The following is a 16,870-nucleotide window of genomic DNA, read 5'->3' as shown; positions in this document are numbered from 1 at the left end:
TGTCTTATCTAATTCACATAACGGTACATTATGGAATGGCAGCGTCCTTGATCCAACTCACCCATCGTCTCTGGGTGACCTATTATTGATGTAGGGCCTACTTTCCTCCATTGATCTTCATACTCCTAAATTGTATCCAGGGTACATAGTCCATAATGTGCTTTATAGAATACATGCAAGAATCAAATACCCCTCCTCCCGTATAATATATGAACCTTGAATTAAACAGTCTCGGTATCAAATGGGGTCTTGTAGGGACCTTCTGTAACTGTATAAACCTAAATAATGGAAGTGAGTCTGTTTTCTCCTATACAATGAACACTGCATTGTACAGATCAGGGGTCATCAAACTCTTTCTGTAAGCGTTCAGGTAGTAAATATTTTAGGCTTTGTAGGCAAACAGTCTCTTGCAACTACTCAATTCTGCCTGGTAGCGCAAAAGCAGCCATAGGGTCCCAATAAAAGTTTACTTATGGACACTCAAATGTAAATTTCATATACTTTTCATGTGTGATGAAATATTATTCTTCTTTTGATTTTTTCAACCATTTAAAGATGTAAAAACTATTTTTAGCTTACAGCCTGTACAAAAACAGGGAGCAGGCTGGATTTGGCATGTGGGCGGCAGTTTGCCCTGTTACAGGTAATTTATAGACTTTTTCCAGCTCAAACATGATTATGTACTTAGCTTGACTAGAAATTAATGTCCCAAGTTAGTATAAGTATTAATCCCATTGCTTAGTCATTTATTTGACAAAGTAGAACCAGGTGTTTCTTTTTGGAAACTACTATTAAAAAGGAGTATCTTACTTGCTCAAATAATTCCTGTCCTTTCTCCCTGGGGCTGGATAACAGGCCAGCCCCATGCCCCCTGGGGATGCTTACTGAGGAAGGATGGCGCGGGCCTGAGAGGAGAAGCATGGTTGGACGCTTGGTGAACCCAGTTGGGTGTCAGTGTAGCCCCTCCCCTATAAAGCAATAACCTTGTAGAGTTTGGCCCCTGTAGCCCCTCCCCTATAAAGCAATAACCTTGTAGAGTTTGGCCCTTGAGTGGCACCTGGAAATAGTGCTGGCCCTGGGCTTGGGCTCTGAGTCTGTCACTCACTGAAGCTGCTGCCTGCAATTAAGAAGGGCCTTTCTGAGCCTGAACCCCAGTCTGCCCCAGGACACTGGACTGATTCCACCCTGAACCCAGTTCAGCCTTATCGGAATCTGGTCCCCACGGCCAGCCTGCTTGCCCCCGACTAGCTGGCACCTCCTTTTATGGAGGGTGGCACAGAAGAGCTTATTCCTAACAGAGCTGATCTGTCCCCCTTTCTGCTGGGTTCAAACTCTTAACCGGTTCTCTTCCTGCTGTATACATGTCCTCCTCTCCTCGCTGGGCTGCTTCGTGTGGCCCAACAGAGGAAGCTCTTCTATCTTACATTTCCTAAATGATTTGAGGGAGGTCTTTACCATTTCCCTCTACTAACTCTTTCTCCAAACCTGTCCCAACGCAAGGTGCACCTAATCAATAGACATCTCACAAGGGGACTCGCCTGGGGGTGGGTGGGTGTCCTTTTCTCTCATGTCACCCTGGATGGAAGGGTGCACAATGATTGGTTAGAAAGTCAGCCCAAGAGCCAATTCCTCACCAGAGGCACAGGGCCCCAACAGAGACACAGAAGGTGGTTCCATCGACCGGTGCTGGAAGCTTCATGTACCTCCTGTCAGCATCGCCTCTTCCCACTGTCAAGGTTAGGCTGCCAGTAGGGGCTTCTTTCTCAAGCAACCTTACGGCAACATGTCACTTTGTGTGCGTGTTGGAGGGGAGGAGTGAAGCTACGCATCCATCTCCTAAACGTTAAGAGTCATATATATGGATTTTATTTTTTAGAATATATTTCCTTTTATTTATTTATTTGGCTGTGCCGGGTCTTAGTTGTGGCACGCAGGATCTTTTAGTTGCGGCATGTGGGATGAAGTTCCCTGACCAGGGATCGAACCCAGGCCCCCCTGCATTGGGAGTGTGGAGTCTTAACCACTGGACCACCAGGGAAGCCCCCATATAAATGGACTTTTAATTAATATCCTCTGAACAAAATAACCCATCAGTACTTGCATCATCAGAAGACTTGCAGGCCCAGTGGCCATCACTATTGCCCATTGCCTAGTTCTCTTTACATGCCTTGCTCAACACGTGTGACATATCACGTACAAATGCAGCGCTGATGCAGCTTCTGAGAATCCCCTTCCTAACTTTTCGAGGAATCAAGTGACACAGGTCAAAATTTCTTGCTGTGTGACCATGAGGCCTCTGGGTAGCTCTACTGGGTGTTATTTAAGAAAACAAAAATTTAGATATAGTCATTTTTAAAAGTTGAAACTTTGCAGAAAATAGACCAAAATAAAGAAGGTGAAGAGGAAAAACTTCACAGACTTTTAAAAAGTTAACTATACAGTCTTTTACTTCTAGCTTGAAAAGAAAAAAATGACCCTTAAATTAATAGGAAACTATTTACAGGATTAATCACATTTTAAGCCAGGACACTCAGTGTCCCTTGTTACAGGGAGAGGCTGGGACAGCTTAGGTGACCTGCCCAAGGGGCCCAAGCTCCTTGCCATAGCCAGGAGAGGACCCCGTCTCCTGACCGCCTGGCCCCACCCACAATGTACAAAGTATCAGAGGGGTGCCACAGCCATTTTGATAACAAATAATTATGGGCCTTTTTAGTGTTTAAGAGAAACCTTAATTTTTTTGGTATGTAGAATCGGGCTAGAAACTTGTAGGATTTAGGAAATTCTTAGTTTAAAAAAAGTAAGTTTTTCTCTCCCACAGGACCCAGGACCTCTCCCCAGGCACCCCCGGGTCTTTTCATGACAGGAATAAGGAGTCGTGGGCTCCATCAAGTCCTGACAGGCACATCCGCAGCTTCACTGTCTCAGGGTCCTCCTTCCACGGGCTGGTGGCTTGGATCCGTGCTTTGGTTCAAAGTGTTTTGGAGAATGTCTTCTTGCTTATTCTCTGGAAACGACACGATGGACACAGAGTCCCAGGCATCATCCTTTGGCGAGCTGTCCTTGTCCAAGGCGTCTAAGATGGGCTGAGCTGGATCCTTTAAATACTTGAAAAGGTTGAACACCATTATCATAATTTGTTTAGCAGTTCCAAATACCAGAACTTCATACTTTAGTTTTAGTTGGCATAATCCTATTTCATTCAGGTATAACTTCCAATTCTGTCCACCAACGAAGTAACTTCTAAAACCGGACCCCTGTTCACCCCCCATCTCAATAACTCACACGAATCCAAGGGCCAACCCAGGGAATACTCTGAAAGCACGAAAGGGCAGCGTAACTCAGGAAAAGCAAGTTCTGACTTGCTGCACTGGATGAGGGCTTGTGGATTATCAATCCTAAAATGTCTCTGGAATTCTAACTTTTCAGGGAAGGAGGAAATGGAGCCTCTTGTTCAACTACCATGGGGGCAAAGAGGGAAAGTTCACAAGCATTTTTCTCAGCCACTCCACCCACTGGTTGGTTCTACTTCACACAACACACGGGGTGCAGAGGATCTGTGCTATGCAGCCCTGGGCGAACCAGAAAGCGCAGGTCCTCAAGGCAAAGTGCCGGTCCACAGGCCTTAACTTGCCCTGGCCCTCCTGCCTTGGTTCTGCGCTTAGCCATCAATTACCAAGTTACCAAGAACCAACTGCCTGGCTCTTGGAAATGCTGAACGATACTGAAATACGGTCAGCTTAGAGCTGGCTGATGAGAAGACGAATAACCACGAATCACGCGCACTTGTGAAACCTCAAAAATATAAGTGAAACCTGATTCATTGTTCTCATGTAACTTCAGTGACCTTTGATATAGACTTTTCACACTTTCTCAGAAAAGTGAACCGAAACACTTTATGTTTTAGATTCAAGCACCAAAGGAACAACTAGTACTAAATTCACTTACTGGGGTCCTGCTGCTAGTTCTGTGAGACAGAGTTATTTGTTCGTTTGTTTTTTAAATTTTTTGCCTGTGCCACGTGGAATGCGGGATCTTAGTTCCCTGTCCAGGGATTGAACCTGTGCCCTCTGCAGTGGAAGCTCAGAGCCTTAACCACTGGACCACCAGGAAAGTCCCGAGACAGAAATTATTGATGCAAGTAAAATTCTGAGTTGAGACCTGTTACGTTGTGACAGTATTAACCAGGGAAGGTTTTTTTTTTTTTTTTTTTTTTTTGTGGTAAGAACATCTAACATGAGTTCTACCTTCTTCACACAGTTTTAAGTGCACAACACAGTACTACCTACAGGCACAATGTTGTACAGCAGAAACCAGAACTTATTCATCTTGCATAACTGAAACTTTATACCATTTGAAAGCAACTCCCCGCTCCTCCTGCCGCCTGGCCCCTGGTAACCACTGTGCTACTCTCTGCTTCTATGAGTTTGACTATTATTCTATTTAGATTCTTGATAGAAGTGGAATCCTGCAGCATTTGTATGGAGGTTCCAGTAGGGAATTTAACATGTGCTTCGCATAACGTCTGTGTACTTTAAACACCTCATGACAGATGAAGGAAAACAAGTGACTATAGCTCTTTCTAGAAGCACCACTCTGTCTTTACAGACTAGATACAACAACATAAGGTTCTGTTTCCAGTACTTTGACCCTGATCTTACTGCAGAATGATAAACCCCCAGAAGCAAATGGTTCCAAATATGCTTGTATCAGCTAGCTTCTGATCCCAAGAACGTCCCGGCTGTCTCCTCAGAGGGCCTGGTTCCCTCGCAGAGCCTCAGGGGGTCGCTGGAGCTGGGCAGGAAAACAGGACTTTCCATAAGACCTACCCACTCCACTTTTCTTTCTTAAATCCTTTAAAATACTAGTAACATCCCCTGTGTACTCGGCGTGCAAGGCTTTGAACTCACGGCTCTGGGTGTTTACTCTAGAATCCTCCTGCCTGCACACTGTCTGACCCAAAGCTCATGCTCTTGACTGCTGTCCCCACTGGTCCATGTCCCCTCCAGCCAGGCTCCAAAAGCCCGGGACTCTCGTGTTGTCTCCAGAGGGACCTACTGCGGCCGATCTCCTGTCCGGGCCAGACCAGGCCACCTTTTGGCCAACCTCGTGCCATTAAAAAAATTAAAAAAAAAATTTTTACTTTATTTAACTAATTAATTAATTAATGTATTTGGCTGTGCCGGGTCTTAGTTGCCGCATGTGGGATCTTCGTGGCGGCATGTGGGATCTAGGTCCCTGAACCCCGGGGATTTAACCCTGACCCCCTGCATTGGGAGTGCCGAGTCTTAGCCACTGGACCACCAGGGAAGTTGCCCCCCAATTTTTTTTTAATTGTGGTAAAATACACATAACATAAAATTTACCATCTTAACCATTTTTAAGTGTACAGCTCAGTAGTGTAAAGTCTATTCACATTGTTGGGCAATGATCACCACCATCTGTCTCTAGAACTTTTTAATTAATTAATTTATTTATTTGGCTGTGCCGGGTCTTAGTTGCAGCATGTGGGATCTAGTTCCCTGACCAGGGATTGAACCCGGGCCCCCTGCATTGGGAGTGTGGAGTCTTAACCACTGGACCACCAGGGAAGTCCCTAGAACATTTTTCATTTTGCAAAACTGAAACTGTCCCCGTTAAACACTCACTGCCCATTTCCTCCCTCCCTCCGGACCCTGGCAACCACTATTCTACATTCTGGTTCTGTGAATGTGAGTACTCTAAGCACCTCATATAAGTGGAATCATGTAGTATTTGTCTTTTTGTGACTAATTTATTTCCCTTATCATAATGTCCTCAAGGTTCATCCATGTTGTTGCATGTCTCAGAATTCCCTTCCTTTTTAAGGCTGAGTAATATTCCATTCATATGTATACACCACATCTCTCTCTTGTTTTTCTGGCTGCACCTGTGGCTTGCAGGATCGTAGTTCCCTGACCAGGGATTGAACCCGAGGCCAGAGCAGTGAAAGCGCCGAGTCGTAACCACTGGACTGCCAGGGAACTCCCACCACATTTTATTTATACATTCATCTGTCGATGGACACTTGGGTTGTTTCTACCTTTTGGCCGTTGTGAATAATGCTGCTATGAACATGGGTGTACAAAGAACCAAGTGCTGCTTTTAACACAAATCTCAGTGTCATGGCTTTGTCCACTGCTCTACTCTTAGGCGTTACCAGGGGGGCATGAAAGGCTGACATGTCACCCTTTTAAATGTGTACACACATACCTCTTCTATTTGTGATGGGATGCTTGGTGCAGAGTGAAACCAGTATTTAACCAGGCCTCTGTATTTCAGTACCAGGAAGAGACAGGCCCCCACCAGCACTGACAGCAACAAAAAGGTTCCCATAGAGATCAGGATGACTTGTTGAAGCTTGGTAGCGGCTAAACAGGTGACATAAAAGTGAACAAGATGACCATCCTACATATGATACAAACATCGGGTAATTTTTCAGCCACCACTGCAATAAATAGAGTTCTCAGCCACCACTGCAATAAATAGAGTCCCAGTAAACTGGATGGATACTGCCCCTCCTCCACCCAGCCCTGTATGCTTTAATTAATAGCTAGTAAAGGCAAGCCTAAAACAAAGCAAGTGTTAGCTGTCTGGCAGCTCTTGCTACTGGAGACTTCAGCACGAGCTTGTTATGTCTACAGTGAAGTGCTGTCCTAGCCCCTTCTCTCTGGGTCTCCGCACTCTCACCACCCTCCACCTAATAAGGAATCCCTGATTGCACTATTTTAGGAGTGTTCTGTTCCCATCTCAGAAAGGACTTAAGAAAGCATACATTACCATCCACTGTTGTTTCGGAGCAAGATATGTTGCTTAAATGCCCAGGTCTAGAGATGTTTTCTTTTGCCAAAAACAGTTCTGCCTTGAGTTGGAAACAGTATACTCTTAAGGGTTTTAAATCATTCAACGTGATGAAGTTGCTCCTGAAACGGTGTGTCACCTACGTAAAATACACCAAGAACCACACCTGAAAATCACCCACATAGATATGGTCAAGCCCCTTCCATCTTCTCCAATGTTTCCTCAAATTCACACTGAACACAATAACCAAAGAAGAAGGTAATTCTGTTTCTAAACAAACAATACCAATTTTATGTGTATCACATATGCTTATAGCAGACAAATTTTATATGTGAAAATTGGTGAGGAACGTCAAGAAAGATGCTGATGGCATTAGAGCTGTGTTTCTGGCTGTGAGGTCCGAGGGCCCAACCGAAGCCCCATCACAGCAATGGAGGGTCCAAAGCTGGAATTTAGCAAATCCCAGTTTCTAGGACGAAATTTTCTCCTTTCAAAGGAACATTTTGTATTTCATGGTTAATCTCATCTAGATACTTGAAGTTAGTCAACAAATAAAGGAAAAAAGTCATTCTAGGAGATAATGTTCCTTTGGTTCCCAATCTGCTTCTGGTTTTCACTGAAATGTGCTGACTCCTTTTATAGTTTTGGTCAAAATGATCTGAGTGATTTATGTCATCAGGAAAGAGTTGGGTCCCAAATTCTTAGCGGATTCTGTCCCCTCCTTCCCTCCCTGCTGCTACCCTCCCTCGGGTCTTGTCACCTCCACATGGTCAGTCAATGGTTCCTCACTCTCACCTCAGACAAACTGTCACTGTTCCACAGGGAAAGGAGAAAAAAAAACACTATATTACGGCTATATAGGATTTCTCATAAAGGACTGCTTTCATTTTTTTTTTTTTTTTTTTGTCTGCTGTGGGTCTTCGTTGCTGCGTGCGGGCTTTCTCTAGTTGCGGCGGGCGGGGTCTACTCTTTGCGCGGTGCGCGGGCTTCTCACTGCGGTGGCTTCTCTTGTTGCGGAGCATGGGCTCTAGGCGTGCGGGCTTCAGTAGTTGCGGTGTGTGGCCTCTGTAGCTCTGAGGTATGCATGTGGGATCTTCCCGGACCAGGGATTGAACCTGTGTCCTCTGCATTGACAGGCGGATTTTTTTTTTTTTTTTTTTTTGCAGTACGCGGGCCTCTCACTGCTGTGGCCTCTCCCGTTGCGGAGCACAGGCTCCGGACGCACAGGCTCAGCGGCCATGGCTCACGGGCCTAGCCGCTCCGCGGCATGTGGGATCTTCCCGGACCGGGGCACGAACCTGTGTCCCCTGCATCGGCAGGCGGACTCTCAACCACTGCGCCACCAGGGAAGCCCCAGGACTGCTTTCTGATTTTGAGATACTACAGTAGAATATACTATAGCCATTTGAAATGGTGGAATATCACACACACTCCGGAACATGGAGGTGAAGCTGCTTACGTATGTTGACTGAAAAAAGGCAGAATTTTCAACAGTATATAGAACATCATCTTATTATTTATTTATTTGGCCACGCTGCGGGACCTAAGTTCCCCGACCAGGGATTGAACCCGCGCCCCATGCAGTGGAAGTGCGGAGTCTTAACCACTGGGCCGCCAGGGAAGTCCCATGATCTTATTTTTAAAAATACAAAATGATCATATTATATTTGAATAGTAGGATTAGAGATGAGTTTTAATTTTTTTTCCCTCCGATTTGAAATGATGACTGCCATGGCAGAGGAGAAACAGTTTTACTCCTGATGTCACATAAAGCAATTTTAAGGACAACATTCTTTTTGAGTAGTTTATTTTGGCAGCCAGTTGGCTATTCCAAAAGTTAGAATCACAGACTGCGGAGAAGAGCTACCATGCAGGCCTGAGACCGCTGTCCTTAGAAAGGCTTGCTTGCAAGGCTGACCCAAGGCTGGCATCTGGGACTTGGATTTGAGCAGTGTTTCCGCCATTCCCTGACTGATAAGGGTGGTTTCCTGTATAAACAATGCTCTTTATGCTGAACACCTGCTCTCCCTCTGGGAGTCTGGAGTTTTGGTGTCTATGTTGGGCAGAGGGTGCCTGTGTGACCAGCCCCCAGTAAAAGCCCTGGGCACTGAGCCTCTAACGAGCTTCTCTGGTAGATAAGATTTCACACGTGCTGTCACGTCACTCTTGTTGTTAAGTGTGTCCTGGGTGACTTCCAGGGGAAGACTCGGAAGCTTATGCCTGGATTCCTTTAGACTTTGCCCCATGTGCCTCTTCCCTTTGCTGAGTTTGTTTTGTGTCTTTTCTCTGGAATAAATCACAGCCTCGAGTACAACTATACACTGAGTCCCATGCATCCTTCGAGCAAATCTAGGGGTTGGACTTGGGGACCCCTGACATACGGACTCACAGCTGGAAAGGAGATCGTACAGGTGGCTTTCAGAGTTACTTTAGCCCCAGAATCTTTTGTTCATGAAAGTCCAAAGTATACATGCTCTGGCTGAAAGGGAGAAAGGGGAATCCCTTCTGCATTCTTCCAGGCGTTCTCTATTCCAGTTGACCAGACCTTGACCTCAGGATTTCCGGTCCCTGGAAACGATTATTTCTTTCTTCCCTATTTGCTAAGAGTCTGTTCTCAGTGAGTTTTGCCTTCCTCGGTGTTTTTACACTCACCACAAAGAAATGAAGAGCAAGTGCAAACATCAACTATGTGGGAGAGAAACAGCAATTAAGAGCATGGACCTTGAGGCTAGATGTCTCCTCTGCTTTGCTGTCAGTTGCTGGCCTTGGGCTAGTTACTTAACCACTTGGTTTCCCTCTCTGTGAAACAGGTGGGTGTAAAGGTTAAATGAGATGATGTATCTAAAGTGCCTGGGCCAGGTGCCAGACACAAAGAAAGCTCTGGATAAACATAAGCTCTTATTCTTATAAAAAATTATAATAATGTTGAACTTAGGAAATCACGAATTTACACAGGTAGTAAAACATCACTAAATGTAGCTTGGAGGGACTTCCCTGGTGGTCCAGTGGTTACGACTCCACGCTTCCACTGCAGGAGGTGTGGGTTCGATCCCTGGTTGGGGAACTAAGATTCCGCATGCCGTGTGGCGTGGCCAAAAAATAGAGGAAAAAGAATGTAGCTTGGATAATCAGATACTGGAGGTGATTAAAGGCCGTCAGTTTTTTCTTGTGCTACCCAGGGCTGACCAGACCCCTTTTGGTCTGACCCACCTTTGTCAACCCTACCCTGCCCCAGCCCCTCACGTGGCCTGCATTTCTAAAGGATCCGAGCACGTGCAGTTCCCCAAATGTGCCGAGCCTTTTCCAACCTACTGGCCCTTCTCCCTAGAACACTCTCTCTCCTTCCAGTAGACTTTTCACCTATTCATATTGCCCTCTTTGCAAACCATGCAAACCAGAGAATTCATATAGTTAAACCTTGCAGACTGCAGTAGTAAATTCATTGCTGTAGAAACAGGCCCACAGAAGCTCCCCAAACTCCAGAGTGTGGCAAAGGCACCATGGGCACCGGCTGAGTCCAGACCCAGACCATGGGGACCATGTGATACCAGGCAGAGAGGGCCCTGCAGATGGGTCTGGTGGGAGGGGAGTCTCAGCACAGTGAGTAGAAGCAGAGGTCCTGAAGGGAAAGATCAAAACCGCTAAGGCTCAGCCCCTAAGGGGATACTGGGACACCCTGGTGTCCTCGGCCACTTTAAAGTAGACTTTCTTTTGCTATCCAGAAACTCCAAAGAAATGAAAATCAAAAACAAAGAAGAAAAATGCTCTTGCCTGTTTGCTTCCTCCCTTTTCCCAGTAGTAGACATAATACCAAAAAAAGGCCACGGAGGCAGGGACCTCAAAGGGAGAAGAAAAGCTGATGATAAGGGAACCTTCTTCTGGGGTCACCCAGATGTCTTCTGGAGGCCCGATGGTGGCTGAAATAGAATTACAAACAAAATCAATCCATCAGTCTATGTATATACGTAGATACATATATATACATACACATGTACATCATATATATATACAGAATATGTATATTGTACATGTAATTATATTTAGTATGGTACACACATGCATATATTTATATATGCCATGAGATTGCATTCAGACTACCAGAGGCTGTTCTGGGCACCAGATTTACTTGGAAGGCTCCAGGGCAGGTAGCCCAGTGGAGCTACAGAGTGGCCCCAGGGGTTTCTGGCCTTCGCGGAAGGAGGGGTCCTCACAGTTGTCCACATGGCCGCGCCTGCCCACCCCCAGGAGACAGCTCAGGTGCAAGGATCGGGCAGGTACAGGGCACTCCCTGGCTCAACCACAAGAGCCAGTATTTCTCATCACAATTCTACAAGAAGAGTTTCCAGAGTCCCCACAAGGGACATGCCCAAGTTACAAGAACCCCTTCACTCAGCAATGCCCCAGACACGGTTTCCTACCAGGTGGTTAAGACTGGCCTGGTTGAAGTGCTATTTACCAACCAGAGGTCCTTCTGACCATAAGCAATGCTAGTAAGTCAAAAAGAGAAAAACAAATATCGTGTATTAACGCATATATGTGGAATCTAGAAAATGGTACAGATGAACCGGTTAGCAAGGCAGAAATACAGATGTAGAGAACAAACGGATGGACACCAAGGGGGGAAGTGGCAGGGTGATGGTGTGATGAATTGGGAGATTGGGATTGACATATATACACTAATATGTATAAAATAGATAACAAGAACCTCCTGTATAGCATGGGGAACTCTAATTCACTTCGCTGTATAGTAGAAACTAACACAACATTGTAAAACAACTATATCCCAATAAAAAAAGGAAAAGAAAAAAAAAAATAACGTGGTTCATATGCCACCTTTGTCAGGTTTCCAGAGAGCTGGAAGGTTAACCAAAAGTCAAATTTTCATGCAGAGAGGGAAAAGATTTTGTTAGCCCACCAAAAGTGGTGTTTAAAAACTTTTAAATACGTGTATCTTTCTAGCTTTTTCTAATACAATGATTAAATATAATAACTGAGAAATATTACCATCATACATCTATTTGTTAAGGCTTTTCATATAAGTCACAGGACAGCCAAGGACTATGGCTCATAATATGCTCTTAGAAGGAAGATTACGGCATTTATCAGGTGAGCATTTAAATTGTATAATTAACCAGAGGAACTCAGATCAAAATACAGATTGTGTCCTCCAAGTTCTAAGAGGCCTGTTTCTGCACCTTCTATACACACAGATGATCATATCACGGTGACCAGTTCTGCGTTCACCAAAGTGGGGCTGGATTTCTCTCTCTCGCTTCCACACTCCACCCTGGGCTCTCCCAGGTTGGGGAGGGTTAGGCATGTGTTCTGGTCACCTTTCTCTCTCTGTAAAAGTAACTGGTCCCTGCAGGGTTTGCACTCATGCCCTCTGATCTCCTTTGTTCTGGTGGAGGAACTAAGTCCAGACAGATACAGGGTCGGGCCTGGCCCACCTCAAGCCACAGCGATGTTAGTGGATTAGCTGTGGGTAACAAAAAGCTCTCATTAAACCCGCTCACAGATGCTGGCACTCACGTCTTCAAGCTACGCTTTTGAAAGCAAAGTGACTGGAGCATGGAACAACATGTGGACCTGCAGGCCCAGGGCCCCGCTGAGCAGATTCTCTAGACTTTTCTGTGACTTACCCACCGGAGTGGGCATGGGAGCCTGGATGACTAATCACTTAACCGCTGAAAGGTCAGCACCGAAAGACCTGCCTTTCTGAAGGGCATGCCAGATGGAGAATCTGATACCAACGTGATGAGTCTGTCTCTCGAAGGCGGACAGTCTGCCTTTTCTCTGGGCCCTGAAGGAGGGCTCAGTGGATCTATGGGTCATTACTGATAGCAGTGTCCACAGACTGAGCGATCACTCTAAACCTGGCAACACGGACTTTACATCCGTGTCCACACAGATCTATGTAACAACCACAGAGGGCCATCCCCATTTCCCAGAGGGGGAAACTGAAGCCCAGAGGGACATTACTTGCCCAGAGTAACAGCCGGTAAGTGGCAGTGTTGGGATTTGAACCCAAGTTTATGTGATGCCAAAGCCTGCCCCCTTCAGGCACCATCTCATCCCTCTACCCTCAGTAAAGCATCTTCAAGTTGGTTACCCATCCTGATTGACCGCAAGTGCTGAAAGCAGCGATGGGCTCTGAGAACACCACTGTCTTGAAGTTTACCAGTGACTCCCCACCAGTAACTAACCGAGGACATGGCTGCCCAACTCTGGCCGGGAGGAGAGAGAGCAGCAGCTGGCTGACTCTGGACCAGCAACTTGATGACAGGTCCTGCTTCCGATACCGCCATTACTTTTTTCTCCACTAATTCCCACTTAGGTAATGCTTGATAGCTCAGATGTGTGATGGTTCTCCACTCAAGGACAAATAACTTGTCCACAGAAGACCAGCCAGCAGGGACTGCACTGTCTTCTCGTACCGTACCATCCTCAAATTGCCAGCAAAAACCTTTTTTTAAAAAATAATTTAAAAAAATTTATTTATTTATCTTGGTTGTGCTGGGTCTTAGTTGCGGTATGTGAACTCTTAGTTGTGGCACGCTACATTGTAGGATCTAGTTCCCTGACCAGGGATCAAACCCGGGCCCCCTGTGCTGGGAGTGTGGAGTCTTAACCACTGCACCACCAGGAAAGTCCCTTTCTTAGCTTCTATTACAGAAAATTTCAAACATATAGAAAGTAGAGAGAAGACTGTAAAGAAAGCTCATGTACTCATCACCCAACTTTAAAGCAACCATCAAGTCCTGACCAGTTTTGTTTCTCCTGTGCCCATCCACCTTGTAAGGACCACCTTGCCCCTCCCACTCTCTGGATTATTCTGAAGGAATCTCAGACATTACATCATTGCATCTGTAAATACTTCAGTATGTATCTTGAAAAGACCAGACTCTCCGCCTTTTTAAAAAAAATAACAAAATACCATTACAACACCTAAAGTATATTAGCAACAATTGCTTTATAAATCATCAAAGATCTAGACAGTGATCACATTTCCCCAATTGTCTTATACCTTTGTTTAATTTGAATCAGGATCCCACGAAGTTCCATACTTTGTGTTTGCATAGACACCGGAGAAACATTAGGCATGGCTGACCATGTGAAAAATGAATAATTGAAGGAACACATCTATAAACTAGTGTCTGACGACTCTCATGCTCCCTTCCAACATCTGGGAGCATATCTGTTCATTCAATCATTCCACAGATATTTTCTCCTATGTGCCAGGTACTGTTCAAGGCTGAACTAAAATCATTCCTGAACGTAAAAGAAGTTGTGCCATGTAACAGTGATCAGTGAAGCCAATATGCTAGTATTCCCTCCAGCACAAAGGTTAGCAGACTTTCTCAGTAAAGCACCAGAGTGAGTTGAGGCTCTGACTGGCCATGCAGCCCCTGTTGCGACTACTCAGCTCGCCTGTTGCAGCTTGGAAGCAGCCATAGACAGTATATGAAAAGATGGGGAAACTGCATTCCGATAAAACTTCTTTTTTTTAAATTGAAGTATAGTTGATTTACAATATTGTGTTAGTTTCAGGTGTACAGCAAAGTGATTCAGTTATACATGTATTCTTTTTCAGATTCTTTTCCATTATAGGTTATTACAAGTTCCCTGTGCTATACAGTAGGTCCTTGTTGTTTATTTTATATATAGTAGTGTGTATATCTTAATCCCATACTCCAAATTTATCCCTCCCCCCCTTTCCACTTGGGTAACCATAAGTTTTTTCTCTGTGTCTGTGAGTCTGTTTCTGTTTTGTAAATAAGTTCATTTGTATCATTTTTTTAGATACCCCATGTAAGTGATATCATACAATATTTCTTCCTCTGACTTACTTCACTTATATGATAATCTCTAGGTCCAACCATGTTGCTGCAAATGGCATTATTTCATTCTTTTTTATGGCTGAGTAGCATTCCATTGTACATATATAACACATTTTCTTTCCAATAAAACTTTACAAAAACCAGTTGGTGGGCAGGATTTTGACCTGCAGGCTGCGGTTTGACAACTCCCAGGCCTAGCAAATCACCCTCCCCTAGCCCCAGCTTCCGTGGTCAGTACTCGGGTTTGACGATCATACCCACCTGGGGGCTGGTTATTTAGGGTGAGAAGCAGGACGGAGGGGCGTGGAGTCAGTACCGCTCAGCGAAGAGGAAAATGAAGAAAACCTGCAAACGTTAAAGGAAGTTTGTACCCAAGTCGTCTTACCATTCCGATAGTGTTCGAACCAAGGCGCCTCTACCCAGGCAGAGACGAGGTCCCCCAGCTTAGCTCGGAGGCGTAGAGTGATGTTGAAATGCCGTGGGAAGCCCTCCGAGAGGCTGTTTGCGGTAAAGTTGCACTCTGTCCCGGTGCGGTTCGTACAATCCACCCTGCTGTCTTTTCTGTTGACGTCATACCAGGTACTACTAGTGCTGCTGCAAAGGGAAGAAGGATTTTACTTTGCACAAGTCTCTCTTTGATCACATATTAACAGTTTCCCCAGAGATGAGTTTTTATTTATTTATATTTTATTTTATTTATTTTTTTTTTGCGGTACGCGGGCCTCTCACTGCTGTGGCCTCTCCTGTTGCGGAGCACAGGCTACAGACGTGCAGGCTCAGCGGCCATGGCTCACGGGCCCAGCCGCTCCGTGGCATGTGGGATCTTCCCGGACCGGGGCACGAACCTACGTCCCCTGCATCGGCAGGCGGACTCTCAACCACTGCGCCACCAGGGAAGCCCCAGAGATGAGATTTTAATTCGATGTTTTTGATTGAGACATTGCTCACATACCATACACTACCCCCATTGAAAGTGGTACCACTACCCCCATTTAAAATGGATTTCAGTAAATTCACACGGGTGTGCAGCCTCAGCACAATCCATTTCAGGACACGTTCATCATCCCCTAAAAACCCTGCACCTACAGCAGTCGCTCTCCACTTCCTCCACCCCCCAAGCACGGTACCACTGATATACTTTCTATCTCTGGATTTGCCTGTTCTGGACATTTCACAGAAATACAATCATGAACTATGTGGTCTTTTGTGACGAGTGCCCTTCACTTAGCCTGTTTTACTTAGTATGTTTTCAAGCGTGATACATGTTGTAGCATGTATCAGTACTTCATCCCTTCTTATGACCAGATAATGTCCCATTGTATGTACATACCACATTTAGTTTATCCACTGATCTGCTGATGGGCACCTGGGTTGTCTCCACTTTTTGGCTATTGTGAATAATGCTAAGAATATTCACATGTAAATTTCTTTGTGAACTTATGTTCAGTTCTGTGGGGTGTATACCTAGGAGTGGACTTGCTGGGTCATATGGTAACTCTATTTTTAACTGATTTCCTGAGTAGCTGCACCATTTTACATTCCCACCCACAATGTATGAGGGTTCCAATTTCTCCTTATCGTCACCAACACTTGTTATTATGCCTTTTTTATTTTATTTTTAAAATAAATTTATTTATTTTTGGCTGCATTGGGTCTTCATTGCTGCACACGGGCTTTCTCTAGTTGTGTCGAGCAGGGGCTACTCTTCATTGCGGTGCGCAGGCTTCTCATTGCAGTGGCTTCTCTTGTTGTGGAGCAAGGGCTCTAGGCGCGCGGGCTTCAGTAGTTGTAGTACACAGGCTCAGTAGTTGTGGCTTGCAGGCTCTAGAGCGCAGGCTCAGTAGTTGTGGCGCACAGGCTTAGTTGCTCCGCGGCATGTGGGATCTTCCTGGACCAGGGCTCGAACTCGTGTTCCCTGCATTGGCAGGCGGATTCTTAACCACAGCACCACCAGGGAAGCCCATGCCTTTTTTATTGTAGCCATCCAAGTGGCTGTATTTTCCCTGGTGACTAATGATGTTGAGTATCTTTTCACGTGCTTATCGGCTATTTGCATATCTTCTTTGGAGAACTGTCTACTCAAATCCTTTGTCTATATTTTAATTGGGTTATTTGCCTTTTAATTTTGAGTTGTAAGAGTTCTTTATACATTCTGGATACAAGTCCCTTATCAGATATATGATTTGCAAACATTTTCTGCCGTTTTGTTCTAC

At 45.2% G+C, this 16,870-nt stretch overlaps 1 protein-coding gene across 1 annotated transcript in view; it reads right to left on the bottom strand.

The window, feature by feature from the left end:
- Positions 1-2,429: 2,429 nt before the first annotated feature.
- Positions 2,430-16,870, bottom strand: part of IFNGR2 (interferon gamma receptor 2) — a 34,606-nt gene continuing 20,165 nt past the window's right edge. Inside the window, exons 3-7 of the mRNA XM_060150856.1 lie at positions 15,043-15,251; positions 10,588-10,733; positions 6,796-6,955; positions 6,229-6,386; positions 2,430-3,104 (exon numbers count right to left, since the gene is read on the bottom strand). Coding sequence (XP_060006839.1) covers positions 2,922-3,104; positions 6,229-6,386; positions 6,796-6,955; positions 10,588-10,733; positions 15,043-15,251 — 856 coding nt within the window. The 3' untranslated portion in view covers positions 2,430-2,921. The remainder of the gene's footprint in view (positions 3,105-6,228; positions 6,387-6,795; positions 6,956-10,587; positions 10,734-15,042; positions 15,252-16,870) is intronic.

This window comes from Lagenorhynchus albirostris, chromosome 5 (genome assembly GCF_949774975.1).
Source record: "Lagenorhynchus albirostris chromosome 5, mLagAlb1.1, whole genome shotgun sequence".
NCBI lineage: Eukaryota > Metazoa > Chordata > Mammalia > Artiodactyla > Delphinidae > Lagenorhynchus > Lagenorhynchus albirostris.
This window is presented reverse-complemented; position numbering and strand designations above follow the sequence as displayed.